This window comes from Trematomus bernacchii, unplaced genomic scaffold (assembly GCF_902827165.1).
Source record: "Trematomus bernacchii unplaced genomic scaffold, fTreBer1.1, whole genome shotgun sequence".
In the NCBI taxonomy this organism is placed as follows: Eukaryota; Metazoa; Chordata; class Actinopteri; order Perciformes; family Nototheniidae; genus Trematomus; species Trematomus bernacchii.
In genome coordinates this window covers 864,585-881,364 of record NW_022987752.1, presented here as the reverse complement: position 1 = coordinate 881,364, position 16,780 = coordinate 864,585, and the positions used below count along the sequence as shown (strand labels likewise).

Here is a 16,780-nt window from a genome sequence, read left to right as displayed (position 1 = left end):
GTGTGTGTGTGTTCTGGATCTTCAAGGTCCAATGATTTAAATAATTTGATGTATATTTGTTTCTCTATCCTCAAGGATGGCACCAATACGATTAACATTGTGCAATTTGCTTTGCATTTTGAGCTTTTTTTTAATGTTACAAGTCAGGTTTAATGTGCTTTATTATCACTGAGGGACCTTTGTGAGGGAAATGTTGTTTGAACACATGGTTTTCTATATAAATATTTAATTATGGGTGAATATATGTTTTATATATATTTCCATATCTAGTAGGAGTTGGATTTTTTTAGAGCATAGTAAATGCATAAAATTGACTCAAAATATTGACAAAAATACAATTGTGTGTTACCTATATTGTAGGTTTATTTCAGGTCCTCTTGATGCCACAGAGAATATACTGTCCTTTGGTGTTTACCTTTAGTCATTGTTGCCCTGACCTCCGTCTACTGGCTCCTACATTCAGCCTTGAAAGAATATATTAATCTCACTGAGAATGTAGGACGATTTTAATGTTTTTTTAAACCGATAGAAATGCCAAGAGGTGGTGGAATTAATTTTTCTCCTGGCCTTTAGTTTATATAAAAACCAAGACAATCCAATATCTTTTCTTTCCCATTTATTTTTGTTTCAATATCTAAGCGTACTATAGAGATGGCAAAAAGAAAATCACACAGGTTGTTTATTTGAACACATTTTACATCCTTCTCTCTTGTTGTAGTTGATTTTTTTCTAAAATGTTATACCTCATAATTTCTTCCTGTATCCCGCAGTGCTGTAAATGATTCCTCCTGCCTTATTTCCCTTTTCTCTCACCGTTATCCTCACCTCCCCATTCATGCACTTAAGTCCAGGTTGTGGAGGACAGGCTTCTGTTATTTTACTCCATCGCTCAGTACATTTTGTTCCTAACGCAATACCAATTATTAACCATGGCTGAGAGGGATGGGGGTGTGCCTGCGTGCGGCACGGTAGTTATTAAGAACCCGGGATGGCTTCATAAACAAGTCTGGTACTAATAGAAGTGAATAGGTTGTGTTTTTGTTCCGGTGAAGGCTTGTTTTTGTTGTGACGGAAGGAGAGTGGTTAGGTTGATTAGTGGTTTAGTATTCTAGCTTCACTGGTCAGAGATTGGACGAAACGTGTCACTCGCACTGTCACAGCCATTTAACACTACATGCATATCCTGATTTTAATGTTATATATTGTAATTATTGTTATATGGCAGTGAAGTCTATCTATTTTGCCAACACTATTTTGTAGACACAATATGCTCTATTTATGTGTTTGCTTATGTTGGATTCTTTGCAATTTGCTATCTCACTTATCATCTAACAGGTTTTTTTCTGCATGTTGTTTAGCAAGATAAAGGACGACGGTCCCCCCAGTGGACCCCCCCACCGATTTTTTTTTCGAGACTGTGTCTCAGGGCTTCTTAACATTTATGAAACTATTAATGTGTAGCACCAGATTAACGGGAAGAATCTCAGCTAACTGAAGATATGAACCATTTTTACCAAAACAAAACACAAGGGTAATACCAAGCCTCTGAATTAGCACTAAGCGAAAAAATGCTAACGCACTTAGCACAGAACTCAAGATAAAGATACCCTTATTACTTATCGTTACTGCACATACAATATATCCGATTAAAGCTGAGACTCCACAGATTATATAGGTATAGTATCATCACTGAGCGACCCGAACTCGCGACAGGGGAAGCAAACACAGACATCACAACACGTACCTTTACGGAGCTTTTACGGGAGATCGTCTCACCGTAGCTGTCAATTAGGTCAAAAGACGTGTTCAATGGCATTAAAACGAGAATAAACGCGGCTGAATCGGTTGATCCATAGGTTGATAATGTATCTGTTGCTTTGAGTAAAATTGTTTATAATCCATAATTCCATTTTTATGTAAAAATCGGAGAGAAAAAGTTAGCTGCTAATGGTAGCCACCAGAGTGTATGCAGCTTCCGGTTTTGGCCACGCGTCACTCTCACTCCTTATTTGTTAACGTGTTGGGGTGTATAGAACTTTCCCTCGATTCCATTGGCTCTAGATCCAACTCACAGGTTTATCATTACTTTGAGAACAAAGATTATTAATTTAACCCTTTTAGAAGGGAAGATATGGTCATTTGTTCTGGGAATGTCATTTTCAAGCCTGAGACCTGAAAAACAGGCTCAGGGCTTAAGAGGTTAACGCTGTAACCTTACGTCAATCTTTCAGTTCAAGCAATGGTCAACAGCAATTAGAAATGAGGTCAAAGCTACGCTCTGCACACTTTTTTCATCCGTACACATTTATTGCAACACACCAATGGATGATTACTAACTTTGTTTTCCTCATAGAGCTGTTGACCGGTCACTGATGGGATCTGATCAGTTGTCGTTGCCTAATTGAAGCCTCCATGGAGCTCATCCAGGCCTCCCAGCTGCCTCAGGAAGCCTCCACAGCTACCTGGATCACCAACTCCCACTTCCTGCTCCTCTCCACTCCTTCTGAACCTTTCCTCGGCTTCACCCCGAGCGACGGCTCTTTCCTCTTTAACAGCTGCTGCCAGAATGACACCAAACCGGAGCCTAGTTCCTTCCCTGGCTTGGCGGGAATCTTCATCCCTCTCATCTACGGTATGGTGTGTGTTGTTGGCCTCGTGGGCAACACTCTCGTCATCCACGTTGTCGTCAACTACACCAAGAAGGAGTCAGTCACCAACATCTACATCCTGAATTTGGCAATCGCGGACGAACTCTTCATGCTAGGTTTGCCCTTCCTGGCAGTGCAGAACGCTCTTCTCTCTTGGCCCTTCGGCTCGCTAATGTGCCGCGTGGTCATGACAGTGGACGCCATCAACCAGTTCACCAGCATCTTCTGCCTAACGGTGATGTCAGTGGATCGCTACCTGGCCGTAGTGCACCCAATCCGGTCTTATTGGTGGCGGCGCCCCCGTGTAGTGAAGGCCGTCAGTGCCACGGTTTGGGCTGGGTCGTTTGTTGTGGTGCTGCCCGTGGTGGTGTTTGCAGACGTGCTGAAGGACGACGGTAACTGCAGCATCGTATGGCCTGAACCAGCTGAAGTTTGGAAGACGTCTTTTATAGTTTACACCTGCACCATGGGCTTCTTCTGCCCCCTGCTGGTCATCTGCCTGTGCTACTTGTTGATCGTCATCAAGGTTAGGAGTGTACACAAACACAGATGAGTGAAATTAATTACTTCGATTCTGTATTCCCCAAACTTAAGTTTTCTTACTTGGATATCGTCAGTGTTACTAACCATAGAAACTTGAAAAACATATCCTTACGAATCACCTTAAGATTTCCTCATCAGTTTTTCATAACATCGTAATCTTTAGCGTAGGTGCACAATTGTTTTGCTTTGTAACTGGATTTTTACTCATTCATATTCATACAGTTCATGATGTGACATGAAGTGAGTATGTCACATCATACTGTATATGTGATTTAGTACTGTATATGCCTTTCAAGAGTAAAATGACAAAACTAGAATAGATTAGATATACTTTATTGATCACAGTATAACATATACAGAGCAAAGTCATATATATTGAAAGACCAATATACTAAAACGAAATATAGACATAGGACTCTATATACATTATACAAGTGTGCAAGTTGAAGTTTTGTACATTTAAAAATGATAATGCAATGAGTCCGAGTTTTAGTGTAACATGCAAATTGTTCATGGTTGTTTAATGGGGGAAATCTGGTTAAAATATCTTGGGGAAAAAGTGTTTTGAATTTACTTTTAACCTTTTTTATTTTGGTTTAATAGCAGAATATTCAGATGGGCATAACTTAGCTGCAATGGAAAAGTACATATGGAGGAAATGCTTTTTTTGACTTTGGTGAGATGACAAATTATTGGTTAAAATGTGTTTTCTTAAGAGAGGTAAACCTTCTTTTTCTTTCACAGGTGCGCAGCGTTGGAAAGCGGGCCCAGGCCACGTCCTCTCGCCGCAGGAAGTCTGAGCGTAAAATCACCCGGATGGTGGTGGTGGTGGTGGCCGTGTTTGTCCTCTGCTGGCTACCCTTCTACGCTCTGAACATCATCAACCTGCTGGTGGTCCTGCCTGGAGACTTCAGGGGGCTTTACGTGTTTGTCGTTGTGCTGTCGTATGCAAACAGCTGCGCCAACCCCATCCTGTACGGCTTTCTGTCCGACAACTTCAAGAGGGGCTTCAGGAAGGCCCTGTGCGGAGCGTCTCGACGGGTGAAGAGCAACGGCATGGAGCTGCATCGCCCGACAGAGGAGTGGGGCGGCATTGTGCTGCAAGTTCAAAAAAGTGAAGGGGGCGTCAATGTGCGAAGGAAAGAACAAGAAGAGGAAATCAATGAAACAGGAGGGGCTGTTCAGATGAGTGAAATATGCCAAATGGCACAAAATGGAAACCACAGCGTAGACGCAAAGACTCAGGCGGAGAACTCGAGTGTCAAACATGAAGCAGAGAAAGATTTGGGCTTCGACCCGGCGGAGGTAGCGTCCTCTATGATCAGTAGAATCAGGAACAGGAAGTCACAACCTGAAGAAAACCCGGACAATAACTCAGTGCTTGAGATCAGCTCTCTGTAACAGGATGATATTAAAAGTGTTTCAAAGAAATGTAACAATTACAAATTACAGGTTCAGTGTTAGATCATGCCAAGTGAATATTTAACAATATCCACATCTTAAAATATGGGTTGGATCTTGGTTATTGTCTCACTTTTGCATTAGCCTGCTAATGTTAAATTGCAAAGATGTATTATTTGTGTGAAACAAAAAAAATCCCTGTTTAATTGTCACTTTGAAAACAAACGTCCAGGTGTTACACCAAGAAGGTCAGCACAGATGTTGCCCCGTATATTTGTCTTTGTAACGTGATTTTAGTGCAAAGTATTTGCCGCATTTCTCTTATATTGAATCGACTGCTAGGTGATTACAGATTACAGTCTCAGTGTTAGATAATGGGGAGTACATATTTTACAATATATTGTGAAATAGTGAAAGAAAAGTGGTAGTGCAGCAATCAGGACAGAGTCAGTGTTTTACTCAAAAAGGGCTTTATTTTTACCAAAAATAATGTCCTTTTGACAAACTTTATTCAGGCATGATGTTCAAAATGTTGGATTGAAACCAGATGGCAAGCTGAAGAACACATTTCAATATCTGAAACGCCTGAGTACATTGTGAAGTTTACCAGACATGCAGTAACACTTTATGTGTGTTCACTTTAATAACGACATGATCTACTGCAACAAAGACCATAATATTATATCTTATTATATTGTTATAAATGTATGTATTGCTGTTATATGGACAACGGTAATCCACTGTATCTTGAGAGTGAAACTGAAAACATCCAGGTGTTACACAAAGCTCGGATGTTCCCCTGTATATTTGTCTCTAACATGATATTGGGGCAGAGAATTTGAAGCATTTCTCAGATATTAGAACATGGCAGATTACAGGCTCAGTTTTAAATCAGGTGGAGTCCATAGTTTACAATATGCACATCTTAAACTTGGGGTCAGGTGTTTTATACTTGGCTGAAATAGTGTGCCGATATCAATGCAATTGGGGTTAGGGTTAACCCAGTTTGAGAAAATGAAACGTAGGCATGATTTAGGATTGAAACCGAATTGAAACCTGAAGCATTATTTTAAATATACAACTGGCTGTAAGTATTGTGGAGTACTCTAAGCGAACAAACACATTTGTCTTTGTTTCTCACTCTTAGTCTTGGGTGTGAAACTGGTCGCCTCAAAAAGAGACCACATCTTTAATTTATTATTTTATATATTTATGTTTGTGGCTGTTTTGCGAAAAGAGGACAGAAACATGTTGTTCTGGCTGATAATGCACCGTATGAATCATCACAGTGGGAGGTAACACAAGTATCCATCCCAAAACGTTACTTTTTACTTGGACTAAAACCGCCCACAGAGGTAACTTCAGATAATTCACTCTCTGTGTTTTGTGCTTTTGTGGAGCTTTTGTAGAACAACGTCAATGGTGTGCATGGCTGAGCAAACATATAAGAATTTCTTAAAAGTATTTTTTCTCTGTGAGATTTCAGGACAACAACTCGCCTCAGTTTGCTTTCTGAAATGTGCAACACATAAAGTTTTCAAAGGAAGCAGGTCGAAGTCTATTTTCTGCTCCAATTAAACTTCAGATGCATCAAATCTTGTGCTGCATCACCTCTTTTGTATATCAGTATGTAGCGTCTCTACTTTAAAGAGTCCTCTCCTGCTGATGTTCAGGTGTATATCAGTATGTAGCGTCTCTACTTTAAAGAGTCCTCTCCTGCTGATGTTCAGGTGTATATCAGTATGTAGTGTCTCTACTTTAAAGAGTTCTCTCCTGCTGATGTTCAGGTGTATATCAGTATGTAGTCTCTCTACTTTAAAGAGTCATCTCCTGCTGATGTTCAGGTGTATATCAGTATGTAGTGTCTCTACTTTAAAGAGTCCTCTCCTGCTGATGTTCAGGTGTATATCAGTATGTAGTGTCTCTACTTTAAAGAGTCCTCTCCTGCTGATGTTCAGGTGTATATCAGTATGTAGTGTCTCTACTTTAAAGAGTTCTCTCCTGCTGATGTTCAGGTGTATATCAGTATGTAGTCTCTCTACTTTAAAGAGTCATCTGCTGCTGATGTTCAGGTGTATATCAGTATGTAGTGTCTCTACTTTAAAGAGTCCTCTCCTGCTGATGTTCAGGTGTATATCAGTATGTAGTGTCTCTACTTTAAAGAGTCCTCTCCTGCTGATGTTCAGGTGTATATCAGTATGTAGTGTCTCTACTTTAAAGAGTTCTCTCCTGCTGATGTTCAGGTGTGTATCAGTATGTAGTGTCTCTACTTTAAAGAGTCCTCTCCTGCTGATGTTCAGGTGTATATCAGTATGTAGTGTCTCTACTTTAAAGAGTCCTCTCCTGCTGATGTTCAGGTGTATATCAGTATGTAGTGTCTCTACTTTAAAGAGTCCTCTCCTGCTGATGTTCAGGTGTATATCAGTATGTAGCGTCTCTACTTTAAAGAGTCCTCTCCTGCTGATGTTCAGGTGTATATCAGTATGTAGTGTCTCTACTTTAAAGAGTCCTCTCCTGCTGATGTTCAGGTGTATATCAGTATGTAGTGTCTCTACTTTAAAGAGTCCTCTCCTGCTGATGTTCAGGTGTATATCAGTATGTAGTGTCTCTACTTTAAAGAGTCCTCTCCTGCTGATGTTCAGGTGTATATCAGTATGTAGTGTCTCTACTTTAAAGAGTCCTCTCCTGCTGATGTTCAGGTGTATATCAATATGTAGTGTCTCTACTTTAAAGAGTCCTCTCCTGCTGATGTTCAGGTGTATATCAGTATGTAGTGTCTCTACTTTAAAGAGTCCTCTCCTGCTGATGTTCAGGTGTATATCAGTATGTAGTGTCTCTACTTTAAAGAGTTCTCTCCTGCTGATGTTCAGGTGTATATCAGTATGTAGTCTCTCTACTTTAAAGAGTCATCTCCTGCTGATGTTCAGGTGTATATCAGTATGTAGTGTCTCTACTTTAAAGAGTCCTCTCCTGCTGATGTTCAGGTGTATATCAGTATGTAGTGTCTCTACTTTAAAGAGTCCTCTCCTGCTGATGTTCAGGTGTATATCAGTATGTAGCGTCTCTACTTTAAAGAGTCCTCTCCTGCTGATGTTCAGGTGTATATCAGTATGTAGTGTCTCTACTTTAAAGAGTTCTCTCCTGCTGATGTTCAGGTGTATATCAGTATGTAGTCTCTCTACTTTAAAGAGTCATCTCCTGCTGATGTTCAGGTGTATATCAGTATGTAGTGTCTCTACTTTAAAGAGTCCTCTCCTGCTGATGTTCAGGTGTATATCAGTATGTAGTGTCTCTACTTTAAAGAGTCCTCTCCTGCTGATGTTCAGGTGTATATCAGTATGTAGCGTCTCTACTTTAAAGAGTCCTCTCCTGCTGATGTTCAGGTGTATATCAGTATGTAGCGTCTCTACTTTAAAGAGTCCTCTCCTGCTGATGTTCAGGTGTATATCAGTATGTAGCGTCTCTACTTTAAAGAGTCCTCTCCTGCTGATGTTCAGGTGTATATCAGTATGTAGTGTCTCTACTTCAAAGAGTTCTCTCCTGCTGATGTTCAGGTGTATATCAGTATGTAGTCTCTCTACTTTAAAGAGTCATCTCCTGCTGATGTTCAGGTGTATATCAGTATGTAGTGTCTCTACTTTAAAGAGTCCTCTCCTGCTGATGTTCAGGTGTATATCAGTATGTAGTGTCTCTACTTTAAAGAGTCCTCTCCTGCTGATGTTCAGGTGTATATCAGTATGTAGCGTCTCTACTTTAAAGAGTCCTCTCCTGCTGATGTTCAGGTGTATATCAGTATGTAGTGTCTCTACTTTAAAGAGTTCTCTCCTGCTGATGTTCAGGTGTATATCAGTATGTAGTCTCTCTACTTTAAAGAGTCATCTCCTGCTGATGTTCAGGTGTATATCAGTATGTAGTGTCTCTACTTTAAAGAGTCCTCTCCTGCTGATGTTCAGGTGTATATCAGTATGTAGTGTCTCTACTTTAAAGAGTCCTCTCCTGCTGATGTTCAGGTGTATATCAGTATGTAGCGTCTCTACTTTAAAGAGTCCTCTCCTGCTGATGTTCAGGTGTATATCAGTATGTAGCGTCTCTACTTTAAAGAGTCCTCTCCTGCTGATGTTCAGGTGTATATCAGTATGTAGTGTCTCTACTTTAAAGAGTCCTCTCCTGCTGATGTTCAGGTGTATATCAGTATGTAGTGTCTCTACTTTAAAGAGTCCTCTCCTGCTGATGTTCAGGTGTATATCAGTATGTAGTGTCTCTACTTTAAAGAGTCCTCTCCTGCTGATGTTCAGGTGTATATCAGTATGTAGTGTCTCTGCTTTAAAGAGTCCTCTCCTGCTGATGTTCAGGTGTATATCAGTATGTAGTGTCTCTACTTTAAAGAGTCCTCTCCTGCTGATGTTCAGGTGTATATCAGTATGTAGTGTCTCTACTTTAAAGAGTCCTCTCCTGCTGATGTTCAGGTGTATATCAGTATGTAGTGTCTCTACTTTAAAGAGTCCTCTCCTGCTGATGTTCAGGTGTATATCAGTATGTAGTGTCTCTACTTTAAAGAGTCCTCTCCTGCTGATGTTCAGGTGTATATCAGTATGTAGTGTCTCTACATGTCTCCATGATTTAATGTTTAAAAAGCTCTTTATTTTTCTCATACTGCCTGTGCTGCAGCACCTCTTTTCACCCTCTGTCTGAAACCAGAGCCCAGTCTGCTCTGATTGGTTAGTTTTGTATTTATTTATTAAATCCTTTTAAATTATGACGGAAACATGTAGATGGGTTTTTTTTTTTTTTTTTATATATAAAATATGTATCCCTTAAGCTTGTGAAAAAAAGAAGTTTCCTCGAAAAATGAAGTCATGTGTTTTTCTTTGTGTGTTTTTTAGCAAAGATCAACATTTTATAAATAATTCTCTGTATTTACCTCAGTGTTAGTTTTAGTCAATGTAAAGAAAATTGGTTATCAAAATGTTAAATAACAGAGATGTGTTATGTAGTGTATTGTAAACGACTGCCTTTGTATTTAGATGTTAAGTGTATAATGATATATAAGTGTAATGTAAATAATAAAACCTGATGTATGTAATTGTGTCCCTGGATTACTGCACATATACAAGTATACAGTAATATGTGCATTATGTGTCATTATGATCCCGACTTCACTGAATACTGTTGTATCAAAAAAACACTCAAAACCAAATTGTAAAAAACATCGTCCTCTTTATTGAAATATGGATCTTTCACAGTAGAAATCAGAACTTATGTCTTGCACTTTTACATTTTAGTGTCAGTTTATCCAGCACGCTTTTCAATTAGGGAGTACAGATGTAGAAGCAGGTGTACACACTGAAAGGGAACATATGAAGCACTTAAAGGACTTAAATGATGGCTTCAAAAAAGGACATGTATTAGCCGTATCAGAGTTGTATTCATGTTAGAATGTGTGTCTTTGTCTTGCACCAAAAAGGAATACATTTCACCTGTTTCATAGTTTTTAAAATAGAAATACAACCTATGAGTGAAGTTTTTTTGTATTTTAGCAACAAAAATGACTGGTTTTAGCCGTTTAACAGTTTAAACCATGTACACCAGAGGCCTGTGTGGTGTTATTTATTCACATAACGGGCACCTTGTCTTGACTTGTACCTTTTCTAGCAGGTAGCGTTACCATGACAGACTTGTTTTGTGTATTTGAGGCATGAACACACACTTTTCCAGATCGAATTGTAACATTCTTCCACTCTTAGTCGTGGATAGGTGTGCACAGTTAATCAAAACGTTTTCAAAATCCGAATATGTATGGTGCAATATTTAAATCGCAGGGATCTCAATATTTGTCAAAAATATACAGTTTTGTGGAGCTCTAGAGATATCCCCACATTCACAAATCTTTTTCCCACAGACTTTGAACACATTTGTTTGGCACAGAACCTCAGAATTACGATGCAAAATGACCATTCCCTCAAATATCAGTCAAAATAATCGCAATTATTCAGGAACGACTCCTTCGATCCACTTCAGGTACGGAGGGTTTCCCTGCTCGATGGGCAGGCTGATCACCTCGGCCACCTCGTAGGGATGGTTAGAGCTGGAGAGGACAAATAGCAGTTTCACTACACAACATACGTATTTTGAGTCCTGTCATTAACATAAAAGTTTAAAAGAGGCCCTATTCTGCTTTCTGGGGTTTTCCCTCTCCTGTGTTCTATAGGTTTTAGTGCATGTAAATGGTCTGCTATGGCTAAAATTCTTCCAGACTTACCGGACGTATTCAGCTAGAGCAGGCACCTTGGAGCTTCTTGTTTTAATCATCTAAACAGGAGAGAGAGAGAGACATTTGATTAGACATTACAATTTCATAACATGTATCGTTTTTTGTGACCTTTGTGTTTATTTGGACATGTGTGTCGTCTCATGAGGTTTGTTTTGCTAACTTAATACCTACAATGACTGTAATGGTATTGTTTTTAGGCGCTTTCACACCGCAGTACTTTTCCCACAAAGGTTCATGAGAACTTAGTTCATGAGAACACTTTAGTTCTCATGAACTAAGTACAGATCGCGTTCACACCAGAATAAGTCCCTGAGGGAGGATTACGGAGCGTCCACACAGCAGCGTTAAAAAAGTCTTGGAGGTGGGCGTATCTGAAGCTTGGGGATTTTTTGCGAGCAACGCGACCAACAACCAATCACATGAATCTCCCGCCCCCCGACATACGAAGCAAAAAAAGCCCGAAGTAAACTGGATATAAACTCCCCAAACAGGCGAAAAACCTACCACTGTCTCTGCCACCTCCCTCCATGCCTGGCTCCTCCGGTTTGTATCCCGGTAGGTAAATAGGGACTGGTCATAAAGCACCGGGTGATTCCCTACCGCTCATTTCTCCTCCATGTTTTGGAATATGAGGAAATGACCTGCGGTATGTCTCTCCCAGCATACACGCGGTTTGATTGGCTAGCGCTTGACCTGTCAGATTTGCATAAACGGGATTTGATTGGCTGACGCTTCCACCTCAGCTTCAAAAGTTGAACATTGCTCAACTTTGAATCCTGAAAATCTCCGCTCTGCTTCCCACAATGCAGTTCGGCGAAAAGTGAGGCAAAGTGACGTCACCCCATTCAAAGTGAATGGGCAGAAGCGTTCCAAGATTTTTTTAACGCTGCTGTGTGGACGGGCCGTTAGGCAAATGAGCCGCTGACGTCACTTCTTCTTCTTCTGCTTTGGGTTTACTGGCAGGCCGCAAACAACTTCACGGCGTATACTGCCACCTGGAGTCCCCGGCCGGAAGTCCCCGGAGTTGGGGAAGGCTTCAGTAGAAGCTGCTGGGACTCCCAGCAGCTTCTACTGAAGCCTTCCGAGTAAATCGCCAGAACGCCGACACCTCCTCATCTCCACCACTCCCATGTTTTCTTTTGTGTTGCCATAAGTTAGTCTCTCTCCGTTTGTGCACTGGGCGAATGCTAATGCTAATAATAATAATGCTAATGCGAGGATAATAAAATGGCGGCTTCACAAAACTTTTTGGGAGTTTTACGGGGCGTGGTTTGCAATCCGCCCAGCCAATCAGACATAGGAACCTTTTTCTCCCACGAAAGTCCCTGCTCTCTAGCAGGGACGGAAAAGGGGGTAAAAAGGTTCTCATTAACTAATTTTTGTTCCGGCTCTTTTTGGTGTGAACGCGACATTTCAGAACTATATCGGAACTAAAGTGGGAAAAGTACTGTGGTGTGAACGCGCCTTTTCTCTCATCTAGGCCCCGTCCACACGGAGACGAAATCGATTTCGAACCGAAGTCGATTTTAAAAAAGTCTTCCGTCCAAACGAAACCGCTCGAAACCGCTGGAGACGCTGTAGTACATATGCCGGGCCTGTAAGTGGCGCTGTACTTCCGCCACAAAATACACCAAAAGCAGCGAAGAAGACCCCCCGAGCATGTCCACTTGTTGCTGATGGTTGCACTAACATCTGTATCCTGGTCAGTAGCGTCTGGAGCACGAACGCAACCCTGTCATTGTTGTTGTTCAGCAATGACGTGGGGGTGAGCAGGAGAGGTTTTCAGGCTCCGAAGCCGCAGCTCCGTTTCGGCTTCGTGTGGACGAACCGTCTATACGATGAAGAACTTTAGCGGATACAACTGAAATCGTCTCTGTGTGGACGGGGCCTTAGATTCTATTATACATTTTCCAAGACACATAACAAGAAAAAGAGCAAGAGGGGTTTGGGGAGGTGTTAATGTCTTTAGTGTTTCTCTAGTGTTAGTTCATTTAGTGTGAGCACATGCATGCACTCCAAAACATAAACATACTTCTATTATTGTATATTTTCTTTACAAAGGGAAGGAATCTCTATTTAAAAAAATCTTAGTACATGAATATCATGTATTCTTTCTGATCCTTAAAAGCATCTTTCTGAATAGCAGATTTTAAAGGCGTGAGAAAGTAAAGTATGAGTATTAAAATTATTAAAATGAGTATCAAATATTACAATACTCGGTCATCACTCACCAGCATCACTTCGCTGTCCTCTTCAATCTTACCCTGCCATTCATATCTGAAGGCAGGAGTCAGAAGATGGAAGATATCATTAATACATCCTGGGGGTCAGAATCATTCGGTGTTTCTCAATAACTCATTTTTAAAAGGGTAAAACCATTTATTAAAGACGCTGCCTGAGAAAGACTCAGTTCATAGGCGATTGATGGGAGCAACAACATACAGATATATACTAATAAATAAAATAAAATAATTTCCCAATTTGTGATCAATCAAGTAACTACAAAAATAAACACATCAAATAAATAAATTAAAAATTAAAAAAGGTTTTGTAGTCGGGAATTGAAAGTTATTTCGTAATAATAAAATGTTTTACCCAACTTTAGGGGAATTTTAAATACAGAGGTAGAAATGAAACACCAGATGTGTTTGTGTGTATTTGAACTGTAACTCAATAACAACAGAGTGAAACCTGAATTTCCCCCTATGGGATTTATAAAGTATATCTTATTCTTCTACATATTAAAAACACAGACAAGCAGCCGTCTCAAAACTTACACAGATGTGATTGCTGGAACAATGTTGACGCAAGCAGCTAGTTTGTTTTCCACAATACCCCTGAGAGACAGAAGGAAATAAGGAATCAGTCACACATGAATATGCAAGAAAGAGAACTGGTAACAAATGCTGTTTCTGGCTGTCCATTTTCTTCTAGAGCAATAGTGTAAAAATATAGGGACATCCCACTTTCAAGATGTCATGAATACATGTATTCTGTCCTCATCAGGATATTATTATTAATGTTGTTTCATATGACTTTTCTTATCTGCTGATTTAGCCAGGACTACAGTTTACTTCAAACATTCAAATTACAAGCCTTTCGTTCATTGTATTTTTCACTACATGCATGTAACTGTGCAATTTGAGCAGCAGCTAAACACCTTCGTAGAGAAGAGGATTAGGGCCACATGTGGAAGAAAAATGTGAGACCTGACCAAAAGATCTTTTTTGTTATTCTGAGACAAAAATCAATTCTGAGATACAAAGCCAAAATTCTGAAAAAGTCAGATTTCCGAAAAAAGTAAAAATTCTGAAGAAAATTTGATTTCTGAGACAAGTCATTATTTTTTGTAGAAAAAAGTAAATTCTAAGAAAAAATATGCAGATTTCTGATATTAAAGTCAAAATCTGAATGAATGCAGATTTCCGATAAAATGAAATTAAAAAAAGTCAAAATTCTGAAAAAGTCAGATTTCCGAACAGATGTTTTTTTCTGAATTAATTTTTTTAAATCTGAAAAAAATTGGTTTCTGAACGTGTATTCTGAGAAAAAAGTGTATTCTGAGAAAAAAGTGTATTCTGAGAAAAAAGTCATTATTATTTTAGAAAAAAGTAAATTCTAAGAAAATATTCAGATTTCTGAGAAAAAAGTCAAAATTCAGAAAAAGTCAGATTTCTGAGAAAATAGTTAGATTTCCGATTTTCAAGTGAGTCTTGAGAAAAAAGTAAATTCTGAGCAATCTGTCAGATTTCAGAGAACAAAATCATGATTTCTTTCCTAGATGCTAAGGTGTTGCAGATGGTGTTACCTGGCCAGGGTTTTAGCCACGGTGTCGTTGGGACAGGTGACGAAGGCAGCAGAGAGAGAGCCAGGTGTGTACGTCTCAGAGGCCATCGAGAAAACTCTCAGTCCAACAGTCCTCAGCAGCGGGAGCATCAACACACTCAGGAGCACGGTCTGGGAAGAGGAGGAAGACGAGGAGGAAGACGAAGAGGAGGAAGAACAATTACTGCTGCTTTAGTAACGAAATAATTTCCCAAATTGGGATCAATAAAGTATTCATCTATCTGTCTATTGACAATAGATTGAAAAAGGAGTTGAATCCTCTTCAGAGAGGAATACCCGTTTTAATGTTGTAATACAGTATAACAACATTAAAATGGGTATTCATTAATATCATACAAAATAATAAATATATATAAAATACATGTTTTAATATGTGCATCTTAAGACATATCGCTAGGGCTGCTCGATTATGGCAAAAATCATAATCACGATTATTTGGGTCAATAATTGATATCACGATTATTAAATACGATTATTCATTGACTTTGAAAACATCCATTTATTGAACTTTAAAACAAATAATAATTTGAACAGTATCTTTTTAACTGTTGATTACCCTGAACGTATAATTCAACTGAAAAACCAATACAAAAATTAATTAAATAACACATTTAAAGGTGGGGTAGGTAAGTGACGTCAGCGGCTCATTTGCCTAATCCTCCCCCAGGGAATTATTCCTGTGTCCGGCTTTTCAAATTCCAGAGCACTCAAGCTGGTTTCTCCAAAATGACCTACCCCACCTTTAAATAAATAATATCAAAATAATAAATACCAATAAACAAGATCAACAAATATTTTGGAGCGCACTTCCACAAGCTACTAAACATATATAAATATGATAAATAAATGAGACTAAAACTAATTAGATCAAATATGTTGCACTGTCACAACCTAGCAAAGCTAAATAATCGTTTTTTTCGATTATGTTGTTTTCGTAATTGTGGCAGGCCAAAATCGTAATTGCGATTAAAATATGATTAATTGCACAGCCCTACATATCGCCCACCTTTATCAACAACGTTCCCAAAATACATTAGAGCAAAGCATGGTGTGTGAGAGACATGTGCATCATGAAACACTCACCACAGCTAAAGCTCTCAAGGATCCAGCGGTCAGTGTTTCTGCAGCCAGAGACCCAAAGCGCATCTCCTGAGCGAGACACACACAGAACGGTTCGTAGTAGTTAAGATCCTTTTAGAGATGGTATGGCATGGTTTAGCTGATGGCACTTAGAGATACCATCAGCTACTCTATCACAAGTAAAGTCCTGCATTCCAAATGTCACTTAAGAAAGAAATCTGCAACATGTACCTAAAGTAAAAACACTAGCATTTCAATGTCTCAATGTGGAGCCAATATACTACTGGGTAAATCAGTAAGATGCTTCGTATTATATAAGATGAACATGTGTCATTTTAAGTGAAGTGGCTGCAAGTCCATGTTTCCCTCTTAAGTTGTAGTAGAGCATAAAAATCGACTTAAAAACTGTATTTAAAGTTATAACTTGAGGCAAATGAACATAGCGGGCCAACATATTCATATAGTCATTGCTCTCAAGTTTCACGTGCGAAAATTGGAAAATATGCACTGAAAGCTGCAGCGTTTTGTACAGATACTGGAAGTCATTCCTGCCAATAACTCTATTTCAGTCAGACAACTCACGTGTTTCTTAATATGTTTATTAGAAGCAGCATATAGTTTGAGTTTGGCGTCTAGGCTCGGGCCTCATCACTCCACAGATTGACAAAGAACATTGAGTGATGATTAGATAACTATCCCCCCCGAGCCTACAGGTGGAAGCTGGGGGTGGAAGCTGGGGGTGGGGGTGGAAGCTGGGGGTGGTGGTGGGGCAGGCGAGCAGCAGCAACATGAACGTAGCAATAGCAAGTGAACACAGCAGTGGCAGGAGCAGCATGAGCGAGGCAGAGGCAGGAAGACCTGGCAGCTTAAATAGAGTTGACTGCCTGAACTAGCTCGCAGGCTTCGCCCCATTTAACAACTAACCTCCGGCTAAAAGAGACCTCACAGAGCCTTAGTTTCTTATGTGGCTTTGATAAGTGAACTCCACCAC

General features: G+C 39.7%; 2 protein-coding genes across 2 annotated transcripts in view; one reads left to right on the top strand and one right to left on the bottom strand.

The window, feature by feature from the left end:
* The first annotated feature begins 2,412 nt into the window (after positions 1-2,412).
* Positions 2,413-4,592, top strand: LOC117496538 (somatostatin receptor type 5). The gene is made up of 2 exons (XM_034148237.1): positions 2,413-3,174; positions 3,936-4,592. Exons 1-2 carry the CDS (start codon positions 2,413-2,415, stop codon positions 4,590-4,592), a joined length of 1,419 nt encoding a protein of 472 aa, XP_034004128.1.
* Positions 4,593-9,789: 5,197 nt separating this feature from the next.
* LOC117496514 (protein CutA homolog) overlaps positions 9,790-16,780 on the bottom strand; it is a 7,815-nt gene continuing 824 nt past the window's right edge. Inside the window, exons 2-7 of the mRNA XM_034148193.1 lie at positions 15,793-15,858; positions 14,672-14,820; positions 13,641-13,700; positions 13,095-13,140; positions 10,852-10,901; positions 9,790-10,677 (exon numbers count right to left, since the gene is read on the bottom strand). Of these exons, the coding sequence (XP_034004084.1) occupies positions 10,578-10,677; positions 10,852-10,901; positions 13,095-13,140; positions 13,641-13,700; positions 14,672-14,820; positions 15,793-15,855 (468 nt within the window). The 5' untranslated portion in view covers positions 15,856-15,858 and the 3' untranslated portion in view covers positions 9,790-10,577. The remainder of the gene's footprint in view (positions 10,678-10,851; positions 10,902-13,094; positions 13,141-13,640; positions 13,701-14,671; positions 14,821-15,792; positions 15,859-16,780) is intronic.